Source organism: Cyprinodon tularosa, unplaced genomic scaffold, assembly GCF_016077235.1.
Source record: "Cyprinodon tularosa strain WSP-4 unplaced genomic scaffold, ASM1607723v1 ctg495, whole genome shotgun sequence".
In the NCBI taxonomy this organism is placed as follows: Eukaryota; Metazoa; Chordata; class Actinopteri; order Cyprinodontiformes; family Cyprinodontidae; genus Cyprinodon; species Cyprinodon tularosa.
This window is the reverse complement of record NW_024039224.1, coordinates 42,960-58,394: the sequence shown is the minus strand read 5'-3', so window position 1 is coordinate 58,394 and position 15,435 is coordinate 42,960. Positions and strand designations below refer to the sequence as shown.

At 37.5% G+C, this 15,435-nt stretch overlaps 1 protein-coding gene across 4 annotated transcripts in view; it reads left to right on the top strand.

Moving 5' to 3' along the window:
* The window catches only part of LOC119794879 (protein tweety homolog 2-like), a 47,679-nt gene extending 32,244 nt beyond the window's left edge, over positions 1 to 15,435 (top strand). For 2 of the 4 annotated variants that reach the window (XM_038302617.1, XM_038302621.1), the window contains 9 exons: positions 8,836 to 8,905; positions 9,000 to 9,055; positions 10,492 to 10,584; positions 10,672 to 10,764; positions 12,691 to 12,833; positions 12,958 to 13,146; positions 13,224 to 13,302; positions 14,151 to 14,162; positions 14,566 to 15,435. In XM_038302617.1, the coding sequence (XP_038158545.1) occupies positions 8,836 to 8,905; positions 9,000 to 9,055; positions 10,492 to 10,584; positions 10,672 to 10,764; positions 12,691 to 12,833; positions 12,958 to 13,146; positions 13,224 to 13,302; positions 14,151 to 14,162; positions 14,566 to 14,646 (816 nt within the window). In that variant the 3' untranslated portion in view covers positions 14,647 to 15,435. Of the gene's footprint in view, positions 1 to 8,835; positions 8,906 to 8,999; positions 9,056 to 10,491; positions 10,585 to 10,671; positions 10,765 to 12,690; positions 12,834 to 12,957; positions 13,147 to 13,223; positions 13,303 to 13,801; positions 13,843 to 14,150; positions 14,163 to 14,565 lie in introns of all 4 variants that reach the window. The other 2 variants (XM_038302620.1, XM_038302619.1) reach the window with 2 other exon arrangements.

The window sequence follows — 15,435 nt, the reverse complement described above, 5'->3', positions numbered from 1 at the left end:
AAAGCAAGAACTCTCCTTCAACCTGAAGTGGATGAGCCACCTTATTGTGGTCAAGAGAAGTGGCCACGGATTTGGAGGAGATGATTCTCATCCCAGCCGCTTCACACTCAGCTGCAAACCTCTGCATACTTAATGTCTTGGCAGAAGGAAGCCAGCAGAACCACGTCATCTGCAAATGTCAGTGATGAAATATGCTGGTGTCAGACAGCCTCTGACCCTTGACTGCACCTAGAAATCCTATTTGTAAAGGCCATGAAGGTTGTGAACAGGACTGATACCTGAGGGTAGCTCTGTCAAAGTTCAACATTTACTGGAAAAAGGTCTGACCTAATGCCAGCAATGCAGGCATTGCTCCCATTTTACAGAGACCTGATAGGCATTAGTAAAGGTCCCCCCACTTCTTACCTCTGGAGCACCTCCCACATGGCTGGGTTTCATGAACCCTTGAGTTTGCAGAAGGTATCGAACTTGTCCATTGTTCCACTGTGGGGATGAAATCAGCCGGATGCTCCTTTCTCGCTACCTGGCATAGGACTTCCCAGCAAGGCTGAGAAGTTTAAATTCCCCTATAAGTGGAAAAGATCCTCCTGCCGCACTGTCCCCTACCTTCAAATAATGTAAATAATAATAATAATGAATAATTTTTATTTTTTTGCTGATAAAGATTTACTTAATACATTACAAAACAAAACCCAAACTTAAAAAAGCAGTGCAGACCTCCGCCATGCAGCAAATTTTGCCCCATATTATTTCCTCCATTACACTTACTGTAAGCTAGGGTTGGGAATTAATAAGATTTTCACGATTCTGATTCCCTTATCGATTTTGTGAAATGATTTGATTCCTTATCGATTCTGTTAACAATGAACTTGGTAAGTGCATGGTGACATTCGTCTACCTTCACCGGGGACGTTCTTTTTCTGCCTGCCTCGGCAAAAACTGAAGGCAGTGAACGAGAGCTGCCAGCCTCTGAGTCAGCCAGGCTGCCCTTCTAGTCATAGTCATCTAAATCTAATGGAGAAGCAAAAGCATACTGAAAAAGCATTACTGTACAGTTTCGGGAAATAAACTCATCTCCCCCTGATTTAAGTAAACGAGCGTCACCTTTCTCTCTCCCTGAACTGCGGAGCAACTTCGTAGCATGTTTCGTTACATCCATTGCAATAGCTAGAATCATGTAAGAATTCCAGCTACCAGTAGTTCTAATTAAACATGCTAGCAATGAAGGGCTGGATTAACGAGAAAAGCACACTCCCTTAATAACCCCAAAGAGAGGTAGGAAATTGGTTTATTTTCAGAAATGGCATATGATTTACTTGGAACCACATTAAGCACAGCCAGTGATATAAAACTAGCTACTTACCACCAGAGTTGCCTTCCATGCTGGTCATAACTTTAGCTTCTGTCCGGAAGGCATCAAAAAGACAGTATTCGTTAAAACATATGCCATGTTGTGTGCGCAGGTGTTTCTGCAGGTTGGATGTATTCCCTTCCATGGATGTAATTGCCACTTTGCAATCATTGCAAAGTGCCTTGTTGCCACCGTTCTCTTCCTTAAAATTTAGGCCAAACTTTCGTTTGCTTTACATGATGGGGTGCCTTTTTTTTTGTTTTGCTTTAGACTTACACCTGGTCACGTCGTACTTCCTTACTGAATGCCGTGTGCGTAACTTGTGTAAAAAAATGTGACGTAAGTCGTGCTGCCTGGAATCGATAAGAGAATCGTTAAGCGAGCTGCCAAACGGTGCCATGGAATTGGAACACACAGAACCCGTCCTGAGCAGGAACTGGTTTTTGATTCCAATCCCTACCTGTAGCTCAAATTCACACATGATCTTAATCATTGCAAAATGTTTGTGAATTGTCCCTTGGAATTAGGTGCACCTTTGTTAATCCTTTCATAAGTTTAAAAATAAGGCACAGTGTGTATCTGAAGCCTCTTGTGTTGGTTCTGCTCTCACCTTCATGCACTATGCTTTCTTGTTTAATCAGCAGATCAAGACTTCAATTAAGGCATATCTCACCTTTCCCTCTGTTTTTGTCTTAAGCATAATTCTTCTGGACTTTTTTTAGTGCAATGCTGAAGCTGTCGATAGTCATTGCTGCCACTCTCTGGTTTGGGGGGAACCGCTACTTCCACCAAATAATTTTAAAGGAATCCTTTAAAAAATTCTTGTATCCGGTTTTTTAGGGTGATAATCACCAAAATGTAATGGATTGTTCTTTGGACTGAGGTGCACCTATGGTAGAAATTTCATTAAAATCTGTTCATAACTTAAAAGTTTTCCTGTACACAGAAGGATGGACAGGCAAGCAAACAAACACACACACAAAAACTCAACTTAAATGATAACCTCCTTGCTGGAAGCAACAATGAAATTTAAAACCGCTGAATGCAAAGGAGCAAAATGCAGAAATGTTATATTGTTCCCCCACTTGCCACAAATGGTTAAACCAATGATGTTTTTATAATGATAATGAAACATAAGTTGCAATCCCTCAACCATCGGATTTTACAATATTTAACAATAAAGTGGAATGTTATCAATGACAGCCTGACAGCATCCAGACACTTAAGGTAATTAGGGCGGATCTCATCCACTGCCAAAGCCCTGCCACCAGGAGTTTTTTGAACACTTCATTGACTTCCCAATGGGTGATGGACTGAATCCGGCCCCAAACACCCTGTCTCTTCTTTCGCCTCAAAATACTTTAGCAGGGTTGAAGAGATCCTCAGAGTATTCCTTCCCTCCTCCTGTATTTGGTTGTTTTTCAATAAATTACTAAATATGCTGTATCATGACAGTAAATAAAGTATTACTTCCCCTTTTTTTTCGGGGAAATGCTTAGGCTACATTTTGTATGACTATGACTCTCCATCCAAAACTTATTATAACTTTGCATTTTGGGAAAAAAAAGTCAGTTAGAGGTGTGACCCTAACGACACCTCTTAATTAAAACTAATAGTTTTGATAAAGTCCAAACCCCTCAAGTTCTAAATTCCCAGGTGGAGAGTAAAGCATCGAAAAGATGTCTTGAATCAAAATGACTAACTTATAACTGAGATTAGGATATGCCTCCATCAGACTTTTTGTCATTCAGATTTTATAGATTCATACCAGTTTTCATAGGTTTATGTAAAACAGATCAGAGCAACAGCAGTTTAGGTAGTGCTGTGGATTTATTTTGTGGAAACTTAAATTGCAATGATCAGCTTGGAGTGGTTATCCCACATGCCAATCTTTTAGTTTGCTTGTGTCCTCTTGCTGTAGATGAACACCTCTATTGTTTATGTATCCTGCACAAATACAGTCAGATTCACTGCTGTCACCATATACATTGTAAAAAGCCTAGAGTCCAAGACCAGACATTTCTTAAAATTTTGTATGAAGAAGAGGAGGAACTCAGAAGAAAGAACAGAGACCAAAGTATATTTGGGAGATTGAGACATGGAGTTGGATGTTCTTGCACACGCACAGCCTTTCAAAAAGTGGCTTGGTTGATTCTAACCCACATTTCCAGAAAAGTCGTTTATTATACCTTTAAGCACTCAGTATTTTAGAAACCCTACTGCTTACATAATGATTGCTCCATGTTTGCCAATGTTTGAACTTTCTAGAAAGTAAGAAAAAAGAAGTTCCTTCAATGGAAGTTCTGAGCTCTCTGGCCCAGATTGTAGTTGGGCACGTAACAGGTAAAATGAGGTGAATAACGGAGGGTTTATCCTCATCATTTAGCCAACATTTTGGCATTCAAGTATAACGGATATGCAGATTAATTTCATCACATTTTAATATAATCAGTTTTTTTGATGGAGTGATTAACTTACATATAAAAGTCATGTCCTTAATGTAGGTCAATATGCAAAACATGCAAACTTGTTGCAGCTGCACATCATTATTTCAAGAAAATCATATTTTTTTTTTGTTGTATTTTTTTAGAGAAAGCATGATGAAACACTGCGGCGGTGTCCTAGAAAATCCTCAGATTTATACATATTTGATGAGAGGGAGCACAAACAAAATGTCCCGACCAGCATAATGAGATAGATAGAGGGCAACATGCAGTGCCTGGCTTGAAAACAGATATCATGTGATTTGGGCAAAGCTATGCTTTACACAAATGTTTAGATGTTACCGTAGGTTTTCTTTAATTGATGTAGAATAGAGAAACAAATCACTTTAAGACGTACATTTTTGTATAATTTTTTTTCTGTTTCAGTAAGAAGTGTTACATTCAAGTTACATAGTACGGATCAGCTTTTAGGTCCTTAGTTCAGATCTCAGCCATTCACACCTCTCTGTGTTGGTTTTGTGATACTTTGGCTTCCTTTCATTGATCAACATTATTTATGTCAGAGTAATACTAATGAACCATGTCACTTTTGGATGCAATGAGTGTATGCATAGTGGTTCAATTATTTCCCATAAGTCTACTCCTATCAGTGTATACAGAAAGTCAGATGTGTTAAATTTTCAGTATCATTGTTTCATCATGAAAGTTGTGTTAATGTAACCCTTTTTTTCTAGTTGAACTATGTGAGAGGTAGTTTCTCCAGGGAGTTGGTCTTAATCCAGAGTTAAATCCAAGGAACTTCCTGCTACTAGACGGTCACCGGTTCAAATCCACCCTCAGTTGCTGTGCCCCTGGATAAGACACTACCAGGATTGTCTTCTCATGGTAATCAGAGGGCCTGGTGCCACTAGTGCACTGTAGCCTTCCTTCTGTCAGTCTGCCCCTGGACAGCTGTGGTTATGATGGAGCTCACCAGTGTTGTTCAATTTTGACACAGTACACTAGTGTTAGATAAATTCAACACTTATCAGGGTTGAATTTAATGTCACTTGGTCGGTAGGTGGTGCTCCTTTTCATAAGATGGCGATTCAGTTGTAAACCTGACCTGCTCTGTAGGTGGTAAGGTTTTTAGATAAGTTACTACTGAGATAAACTGAGTTAAGAAGTGAGCTTTCTTTTTAATACTCTAAATCCTGGCCTGAACCTGAAGTTACCTCCCTGAGCTTCTTATCCTGCTTTGTAGCAACAGCCTCAGGTGACAGTTGGGATTGTCTCCAGGTCTCCCATAACAAAAAGCATGAAGGAGGTATGAAAAGGAATCAATACTTTAGATATAGTACCTATTCATTCAAAAACTTTACCAGTAACGGTAAAACAATTTTGAAGTTTGACTTTGGCAAGTGATTAGGGTTTCTTAAATAATGTGTGTAATGTCCTTCATCTATTTGTCCCAAGTAGGGACTTTTCAAGGAAATTTCTCCTTACACTCATTGTCATGTCATGGTGAACGCTTTTCTTATTTAGATTTTTGTGTTTCAGATTAAGTACTTCAGGACTTGAGACTAAGATTTCTACTGAAGTCTAAATACTTTGTATGTTCAAAAGTTGGAAATAATTAAAAGAAAAAAATCAGTGCAAGTAGTATTGGAGATATTTAATTTGATAAGTCTCTTATTGATTAATTATTAGAATGCGACTTAGCATTTAATATGTTGTTTATATGTTCCGAGGTAGATAAAATTATGTATTATTAAAAGTTGGAACATATTAGGTGCCATTTACTATTACAAAATTTTAGTGTACCTAAATGAAACCAATTGTATTTACACATTTCTCAAAAGTCTTATCTCCCTGATTCTTTCCTGAGAAGAGATTACTGGGAGCAAACACATTAAATAACGGTTTCTATTGTGTGTATATATATACATGAATATAAAACAAGAAGGCAGGTTTAAAGAATTTAATCTTACTCAGACCAGAGAAATAAATCAGGTTACATATGGTAGGCCTACCGCTTCACCAGGAAGGGCCCAGAATAACAATTAAAATGGCATCTTTTTTAGGGTGACCATATTTTGATTTTCAAAAAAAGAGGACACTTTGCCCAGCCTCGAGCCAGATTCAGACAGGCTTCTCAAAAGTTAATGAACATGATTTATTATACCTAAATTGTACTAAAATAACCATTGTAGCGAAACAAAATCTGTTACAGCCAGTAACAAAATTATAGTTTTGTTTTAACATACATAAATAAAATCAAATAATGTTCTAAATATGACTTCCTCTTTATTAGATAATACTGTGTCAGGTCTAAACTCCTAAAACATTATACAAACAAGGAAAGAAAGGCACAGAGTCAGAATTCTTTTTACTCACAAGGAGAATAGGAAGAGACTGTACAGTTACAATCTCCAACCCACTCTGCTGGTCTCAACTTTCTCCTCGCTATTTATTAAAGTCAGAGGGGTCCCTAGTTACACAAGCTGCACTAAAGGAAAGGGGAACAAAATGACCAGGCTTCCAACCTCAGCGCATATGTCAAAACAAAGCATGTGATTGATTTGCAGATAAGCATGTTCCAAGCATAGATGTTTCAAAAGTGACTAGTTTCAGCTTGAAAGAGGATGTTCAGGCCTCTTTCACAACTCATCATGACATCAATCAGGAATGATCTTCAGCAAGAGTTAATAAGCAATGAATAACACATTATACATCCTAATAGTTCATTAGCACACAACCCATGAAACAACATAACGGAGTAAGAGTATAGGTAAAATATTTCTAACATACTGCTTCAACAAATTTTTCTAGGTCATACAAAGTCCTCAGTCAACTTTGCAGAATAGATCTCATCTCGCACAGCTTTTTCATTTTTTTCAGTGTCTATGTGAGCTTTGAGATCTCCTGCACCTTTATTATACACTGAAAGATATTTGCCAGCTTTGCACATGGTGCACCCAGCTGCCCACTTGACTTGGTAGGTACTTTTCTTTGGAGTTCATCTGTGAAGCTGCACCCTAGTTTCAGCATTTTGTGACCAATGCAGGTTGCTTTGCTCCGTGTGTGTGTGTGTGTGTGTGTGTGTGTGTGTTTGTGTGTGTCGAAGTCTTGCTAGACTCTCCCATAAGGCAGTCCCTTGAGAATTACGTTGGGCAACAAAGTACTGTAGTATTCTGTGCAAAGCGCCAGTCAATTTAAGCATATGTTTATAGTCCTTTGAAAAGCAGTGAAAATCAGACAATTTCTAATATTTATAATTCCCCTCCAGACACCCCGGACAGGATGTAAAAAGCGAACATGTCGGGGAAAAGAGAACGTTTGGTCACCCTAATCTTTATAGATCTGAAGAGTCACACCCTGCCACATCATCACATCACACAACATTACATCATACATATATTGTTTGAAAATGATGAGACGTTACTGGCTCGAGCCATATCGAGTTAATACATTCTAAGATCAAGGACAATCTGATGTACACTGCCAGAGTTTTCTCTGTTAAGGATAATCATCTCTCATTGTATTCTCCCATTCATAGCCTCTATTTTATAGTGTCATATCATAGGTAGGAAAACTATCTAATACATCTAACACACCTAATAGGTAGGTAGCATTACGGTTTAACAAGCAAATGTTTTTATCACTAAGATTAATCCTAACAGTACAAAAGCATACTCTTTTAGGATAAGCCCTAGCTCCTCCTGAAAAAAAAACTACTTTATTGTAACTGAGACAAGATACCAAAATACATTTGTGGGCTTGGTATGGTTAAATTACTGATGATTACTCATAAAATTTCTTTATTAAAACATGTTAAGAAAAATTAAAACAACTGTTTGAACAAGAACAGTAGAATGTGTGATAATAATGAAAGGTCATCATATAGAAAATGTGTAGGTTGATTACCCCACCCTCCCTTCCATGTACGGTTTGTGTACTTCCAAAGATGATGAAAATTGTGGACAATCACTTACTTTATCCTTAAAATGACTTGTACCTTCTGATATATTTCACTTTGATCATACCATCTTAAGTTCACATACATACTATTAAATTAATGGTTTATGATATGTCATACCTGTAGTGAAGAAAACATCAAATTTATTATAACTGGTTTTGTTTTATTACTTTGATCCATTCAACATGACTTTACATCACTCTTTTACCTATTTAGTTTGTTTTTGTTTGTTTTTGTCTCTTATTTTCTCTCTATCGTTGTGTGTGTGTGTGTCTGTGTGTTGCATCACTTGTGGTAGAATCAAAGCAGGTCTGCTCCCTGTCATGTGCTTTTGAGCCTACTGCATTGTGACGGGTCAGAAAAAGACACCTCTTGATGGTGACTGACATAGAGTATACAACAGTGGACATATTTGAAATGGATGGGTGTTTGATCCTGAATGCTAACAGGTGCCTTGTAGCCTTTGAGCTTTATTGATGTCAATGGAAGCCCAGCTGTGAAATATGACATTCTACATACCGTTCAGCAAACCATGCTGGTGGTTAAAGTGAAAATGTCTTTGCCTGTGTGTGTGTGGGGTGTGTGTGTGTGTGTGCATGCACATTGACCTCTGTATGAAGGAATCAGACCCAGTGGAAAATCTTAAGTAGTTTTTATCCATGATTAGCAAAGCATTGCACTCCTCTGTAGGGTCAGTAATGCCTGAGGCCAATTCCTACCACGTAATGATTAAAAAAAAAATTTTTTTTTCTAGAAATGGCTGTGTGTGTATATATATGTACTAAAATATATATATGTATATATATATATATATATATATATATATATATATATATATATATATAAGTACAATCTAGGTTGAAATAGTTCAAAGCACACTGAAGCATCATTGCACTTTCAGGTTGATAAAATCCTGAAAATAAATAGTTTCTTGTGCAGAGAGATTGTATACTGTATACCGCACCCGTCTGAATGTAGCTTTATTGTGTTGCCTCACATGAATTTGGTCATGCACCTTATGCAATTTGTAGTGCATTTACTTCAGTCTTGCATGCTTGTAATGTGTTATTGTTTCCTCCCAGGGCACAAGCGACTTCTGTGTATCTCCAAATAAATTCATTGTTAACCAAACCAAGGATTTCCTCACTGCAGGTGATTTATCTCTAAAGACAATTGCACAGACACCAGCTTCTGTCTCTGAACATTAAGGCATGATATTAACCTTCCCGTTTCTCTCACCTTACAGATGTTGCACACTATTATTTGTTCTGCAGTCCGAATCTACAAAACCCCTTTCAGCAGGTATTGACCAAATGTGCTAGCGTTCTTTTTAGCCATGCAGTCATTTTCAATAAATCAAACAGTGGTAAATAGATTGCAGTTTTAAAAGGTGGGCACTTTCTTTGTGAGATGCAACTATTTTGTAACCATCCTTTAGATGTTGGGGGGAAAAGTTAACAGCAAACTATGATATATAGTAGGATTATCTAATTCGATTTGCAAGTTTCAGAAAGGTTTAAATGTTTTTGTCTTGTGCATAGCCAATTAGGTGCTTTTATCTTTGTTTTCAATAAAGCCCAGAATCTTTTCTTCCTGTTGGTGGATTCAACTAAATAAGATGTTCATTTATGATGACCAACAATGTAATGATTTCTCTAATGATAATAAAAACTATTTCAAATAAAGAAGTACTGTAATGCAGAAGTTGATACAAAAGACGAAGAATGTGGTATGATGTACTGACCACAACCAAATTATTAAAAAGGCTTTTTTTTTTCTCCATTGTGATATTTATATTTTTCTGAAAAACTATACTTCGTCCTAATTAGCTCTATGTCGCTCGTTAAAACCAACAAAAGTAAAACACTGAAATACAACTCTGTGTATGTAATTATCTATCCAATATTACATATTTTTTCATGATCTCTAATATTTAAAGGCATGCTCAATTTTTACATTTTAAATATTATTTGCTTATCAGCATTTTAAATGATTTACTGATGACACATTTATATTCCTTCTACATTCCAAAAAACAACTATTTGCATATAAAATGCAGATGTATTTTTATAATCCCCCAACTACTAATAACAGCAGAAATGCGACAGCTGTCATGCATTCTTGTTAAAGCTTGTTCAATATGCAGCCTTAAAACTGAACTATTGCCTTTCAGAAACTCATCATTTTCTAGGCAAACCAGACTGAATCATGAAACCTTGTCAAATATTTACAAAACACACTTCACCATATTTAAGTTTAACATTAAGGACAGTTATATTGACTACATTTTAGATTTTTTTCCATAACAGATGGGGGAATCTGGAATAGCTTAGCTTCCACAAGGGATATAATACATGATATCCCTTTGGGAGGATAAATCCTTGCCTTATAACTATTAAAAACCAGCATGTTTAGCTGTCATCATTACACCCATTTATGCATTAAAGTGATGCCTGCTTTCCCTGATGAGATAATCCTAAATTTGATGGTCCAATTGATCTAAATATTGCCCTTTTGTTTCTACCTAAGATTAGTGGGGTGGAGCATTGTTTTCATCGGATAATGTAGGCCTTTATGTCTAATGTTGCCTTCATTAAGCCGCTCTTAGCACCAGATTATTTGTTTACATGCTAGAAACTTCAAAACAATGCTCCACTTAATAAGATCCTCACATTGTTTACATTTGATAACATCCTTGTGATGTAATGACTGGTTGTGCTTTTTTTTTTTTTTTGAAGTCTCTAACCATCTGCCAGCGCTCACTGACCACAATGCAAATCCAGATCCAGGGCCTGCTGCAGTTTACCGTGCCCATTTTTCCAATGGCTCAGGCAAGTGGTGGCCCCAATAGCCCATTATTACCCCAGGCTGTAGAAGGTTGCTTATCATTGTCTCCCCTTGCACACCTTGTTATACAGAGAGACCTTTTAGGGATCCAGCGCCTGTTAAACTCCACAGAGTTCAATGTTCACCAGCTAACAGCCTTGCTTGACTGCCGCGGGATACATAAGGTAAGGTCAGAGTCTGACTGGGACACTTTTAATAGGAACCTTTTATAACAGAGCTCAAAGCCACTTAGAAGTCCAGCTTGAATGATTTTTGACCTTTGCTCTATTTAGTTCTCATTCTCTGACACCCTTTTTTTTTGCAGTTTTCACACTGTCTGTTTGAGAGGCAGACTTCATCAAATTCAGATTGCTGTTAAAAAGAAAAAACAGACATACAACCTATTATATCTGCTTTTATTTAGGATAAGTCTTTGTATGTATCATAATTGCAATAAGGACTGCATTCAAACGTCAACCTGATTTTACAAACTAAATCGACTCCTACCAGGAACGTATTCCAATCAAATTACATATAGTATACAATTCATTTGTTAATTGACTATTAAATCTACCCTCTTAGACACATCTTTCAACAAAAGCTGGAGCTACCATCTATGTAGTCAATGATATAATAAGAGGCACAGCATCCAGCTTATCAGCAGGGATTAGTAATGACTACTGTATGGCCAGTGATTCTTGTCAGAAACCGGCATCTATTTAACGTAATTTAAGCTGTAAGATGTTAAATGATCATCTTAAGAACTTTAACCACTCATGTCCCCATTTGAATTTTCCCATTTCATTGTTTTGTACATATTAGCCTGAAGAAATTATAAAAAGTTGTTTTCTGCTTGCATCCTCTCGCATGGTGACATGAATTGGCAATGCATTCAGTGTCCCAGCGTGCAATCTGTAATCATACCACTTTAGCCTACCCAAATATCATCTTTCCATCTAAATGCTGAGTGATGGGGATTTCTTCGTTACTTCTTCAGGCTTGTGTTGCCTGGAAAGATGGCAGTGATAGAGGCTACATTGCAGGTTCATGCATGGTGTGACTAACTGATAGACCTGGGCTCATTATTCATCTGTCTGCCTGGTGATATGGCTAATGCAGCAGTTCTGCAGAAGCATTGTTTTGACAGAAAACTCGGTTTAATCTATTCTGTTCATGACACAGTAAGTTTTTTTTTCTAAATTCTTGGCACTAAAAGAGCTCTAAAACTATTTGGATAGATCTGTTTTTTTTTTTCCGGTATATTCTATTCCTCTTCTGAAACCAGTCTTATACCTTTTATGTTTGCCAAATGTTCCTAAAATCGTAAACATTATGCCGTAGCCTTACATCATGCAATCTAAGGCCCTTGTTAAATTAATTTAACAACCAAATTTGCAGATGAATGTGCTCAAAAGATGCATGTGCAGGTTTCTTATGCATTTTGAGATGTCACCAAGGACACATGGAAGCATGTTTTCGCTTGGGTTTGTGTGGATTTTATCACATTTAAATGATTTACTGTGAAATAATTAACCAATGAAAACTGACCCTGGAATGTTTGTCAGTTAGTTTCTAATGCTTTCATAGAAAAAAAGGCCTTGTCTGCAATTTGGTAAGTAAAGGAAAACAATAATACATCCTTAATATGCATTTCTGGATCAGTACCTCTGTGGTTCTACTGGAGGGGCGTATTGTCAACCAGAACAAAACAAAGCCCCCTGTATTTTAAAGTCTTGGTTCAACATTGCTAATGAACTTCTCTCGCTTTGAAATACATTATACTGTAAGTAATAATAGGGATGCAACAGAACTCAAACAAACACATGAGCCAGTTGTATTTATACAAAAACCATGCAAATAGCCTTGCATTAAAATCAGTTTCTCTGTAGGAAAAGTGTGCACTGGGGGTTTGCTTGTATCATGAAAAGCTATGGAAATATCTGTGCAAGTGGAAATGGCAGTCAGCACATTAAGTAAAAGAGAAAATGTATTTTTATTACCAGTGTTGTAGAAGAATCCCTGTGCGTCTAATGGTCATGATCTTATGTTTGAATATTTGTATTTTCTGATGGGAAATATTTCTTCTGAAGTCTGAAAACTGACTCTTTCAGGACTACCTGGATGCCCTAATGGGTGTGTGTTATGATGGAGTGGAGGGGCTCCTTTACCTCTCCTTGTTCTCTCTTCTGGCCGCCTGCACACTCTCTGCCATGTTGTGTGTAATTTTCCGACTGTGGACATTAATGGGCGGCAGGTCAGCACTGAATGAACCCCATTACCTTGTTGCTTACTGTCCACCATGTAGTTCAGGGAAATGTTCACCATGTCTTGCTGTCTATACCCCGGTCTTTCTGTGTGCATGTTTAACTCTCATCCAGGGAGAAAGAGTACAACGACATCGATGAGGAGGACCCGTTCAACCCCCAAGCACGCAGGCTGTCCTTTAACCCCAGAAGGTCCAACACGCACAGTTTCTGCAGCTACATCAGCAGCCTTGGCAGCCAGGCCAGCCTTCATCCTCCTCCTCAGTCTTCTTCTAATTCCACAATACAACCTCCTGAATATATGTATGATCAGCTGCAGATTGTGTTGCTCTCCAGTCTGCATTTATGGGCTCTTATCATGTTTTCTCTTTATGTTACAGGAATCAGTCCATGCTGTTTGGAGGAACCCCTCGATATGAAAATGTGCCACTCATAGGGGGAGGATCTCCACCTCCTTCGGTTCGTTTGCCTTATGAGGCTCTGGTGACTATAGTCTGAAAACGAGGATATGTAATAGCATAGAGAATGAAAATATTGCCAATACAATGCACACAGGGTGGGCATCTAGTCATGGGACTTTTGCTACAGTTGAAGTGACTAAAGAGTGGCCTCTGCTGGGCATTTGTAGAAATGCAATCTATCTCTGGACGTTTTCTTGTCCGCTGTTAGTATAGCTGTCTGAATTTTTGTCTCTTCTGAAATAAAGATTCATTCCCTATTTAAGATTAAGTCTTACCTTATGTGCAAATTGCCTGCAAGGTGGCTAAGTGCAACATGCATTGCTCCAAATTAGTAAAACCAACTTAACTGTGGCATAGTGTTTGTTTTGTCTTCAAAGCTTTGGGATGAATAATAGATAACAGATGGAACCTAGATAAATTCACAGTCCACAGCTCTGCTGTGTGATTTTTTTTTTTCTTCCTGGTAAGATTTATTTTTTCTTCTGTTGCTTGAACAGCCTTCACAGCATACCAAACACCAAAAACACCTTTTGAGTGGGTAAGACAGGCAAGAGTCTGGATCATTGTCTACAATTTTCCTCTGTAAGGCAGATTTTTATCAGTCAGAGACATCTCTGTTCTCTGCGTGCTCATGACAGAGTATCTTGAAGCTTTTAAAAATGTATTTCAAATAAAATCTTCGGTTTTTCCATGCTTGTTATTGTTTTGGTTTCTTATACTTTGGTTTAAGTGTATCAGCAGCTCTGCATTTTTCTGTGTTCTTTTTTATATGAAGGTATTTTCTTCAGTGGCATGTCTAACAACTTTGTGAAAAACTTTTTTTTTTTTTTTCGTTTCTCATCTCAGACTTTGATAACTGTAAGTTTGTGTTCACCTTTTTCCCCTTTTCACTTCTTTGAATCCATCTTTTTTCACACACCATAGAATCCTAATCATGTTTGTGCAGAATATTGTAACTTTTACCTGGCAACACTCAGTAAACTCACCTCTGACCTTCTGGCGCTGTCTGAATGTTGCATGTGAGTGTAACCTGACCTTTACTTATGCTCCTTGTGTTCTTTTACCCGTTTGTTTTTTTTACTCCCAGGATGTTTGTTTTCCTTCCTCCAAATTATTCAATCTTCACAATAACATGGCAGAATTGAAAGATTATTCTCCAAATCTATTCTATATTATTAAACTTGTTTTTATATTGTACTTATAACTAAACAACATCTACAGAATATTTATGAATCTTTATATTTCTTTCTTTTATCTCCAGTATTCACCCAGTATGAGGGCCACCTACCTGTCCATGACTGATTCGCAGATCAGGCACTTGAGGACTGATTTCCAGGTGTAAGCTGCTGCCTGCTGAACCCTCCTCTGTGCATCAGTCAGAGCTACTGATCCCCCGCTGAGAAAGCTGTCTTCATGACATAATCCTATTTACAGGAATAACAGATTTTTGTCCAATCTCAAGCATGAAAACAGCCCATATGACAGTAACTTCAATAAGATGCCAGCGAACTGCTTAAAAAGGCCTGAATGCAGTTTTGACAGCGATGGCCTGAGATACTTTTATGGAAACAACTGAAATGGAAACATTTCTGACTGTCAGATCCAGAGCTTTGAACTGAAATAATCCAACTGTGTCTTTTTTTTTTAAATATCATGTGCAAAGCTAGGACAATCGTGAATCATTGATTTCATTTTAATACTAAATGAGCAGTGGAATTTGCTACTTTTAGACCCTCAATTTGTGTTTGTTTTACATTGTCACGTGTTTAGCAGCAGTGTGATAATGTTTTTGTGACCTAACATGGTGCAATATCAAACACTTTTCTAAAAATGCATACCTGCATATAATGAAACTGGATTATATCTTTCTGTTTGGTGTAGCAGAGCCAAAGATGCCTTTATGTATGAGTCTTATTGACACACCAGAGTTTTTTTTAATGCACTATATGAGGATGTAGATGCATGTGTGTTATAAAATGGACATGTAAGTCCCCAATTTTATCAGACTTATCCAATTTTGTCACAAGTGAGGAAAAAAATAAATGTATAAGCAAGAAGAAAAGGTTTGTTAATACACTGTGACTCATATAAAATTAATAAAGTGAAAAAGGAATACAAATCTTGAAACCAA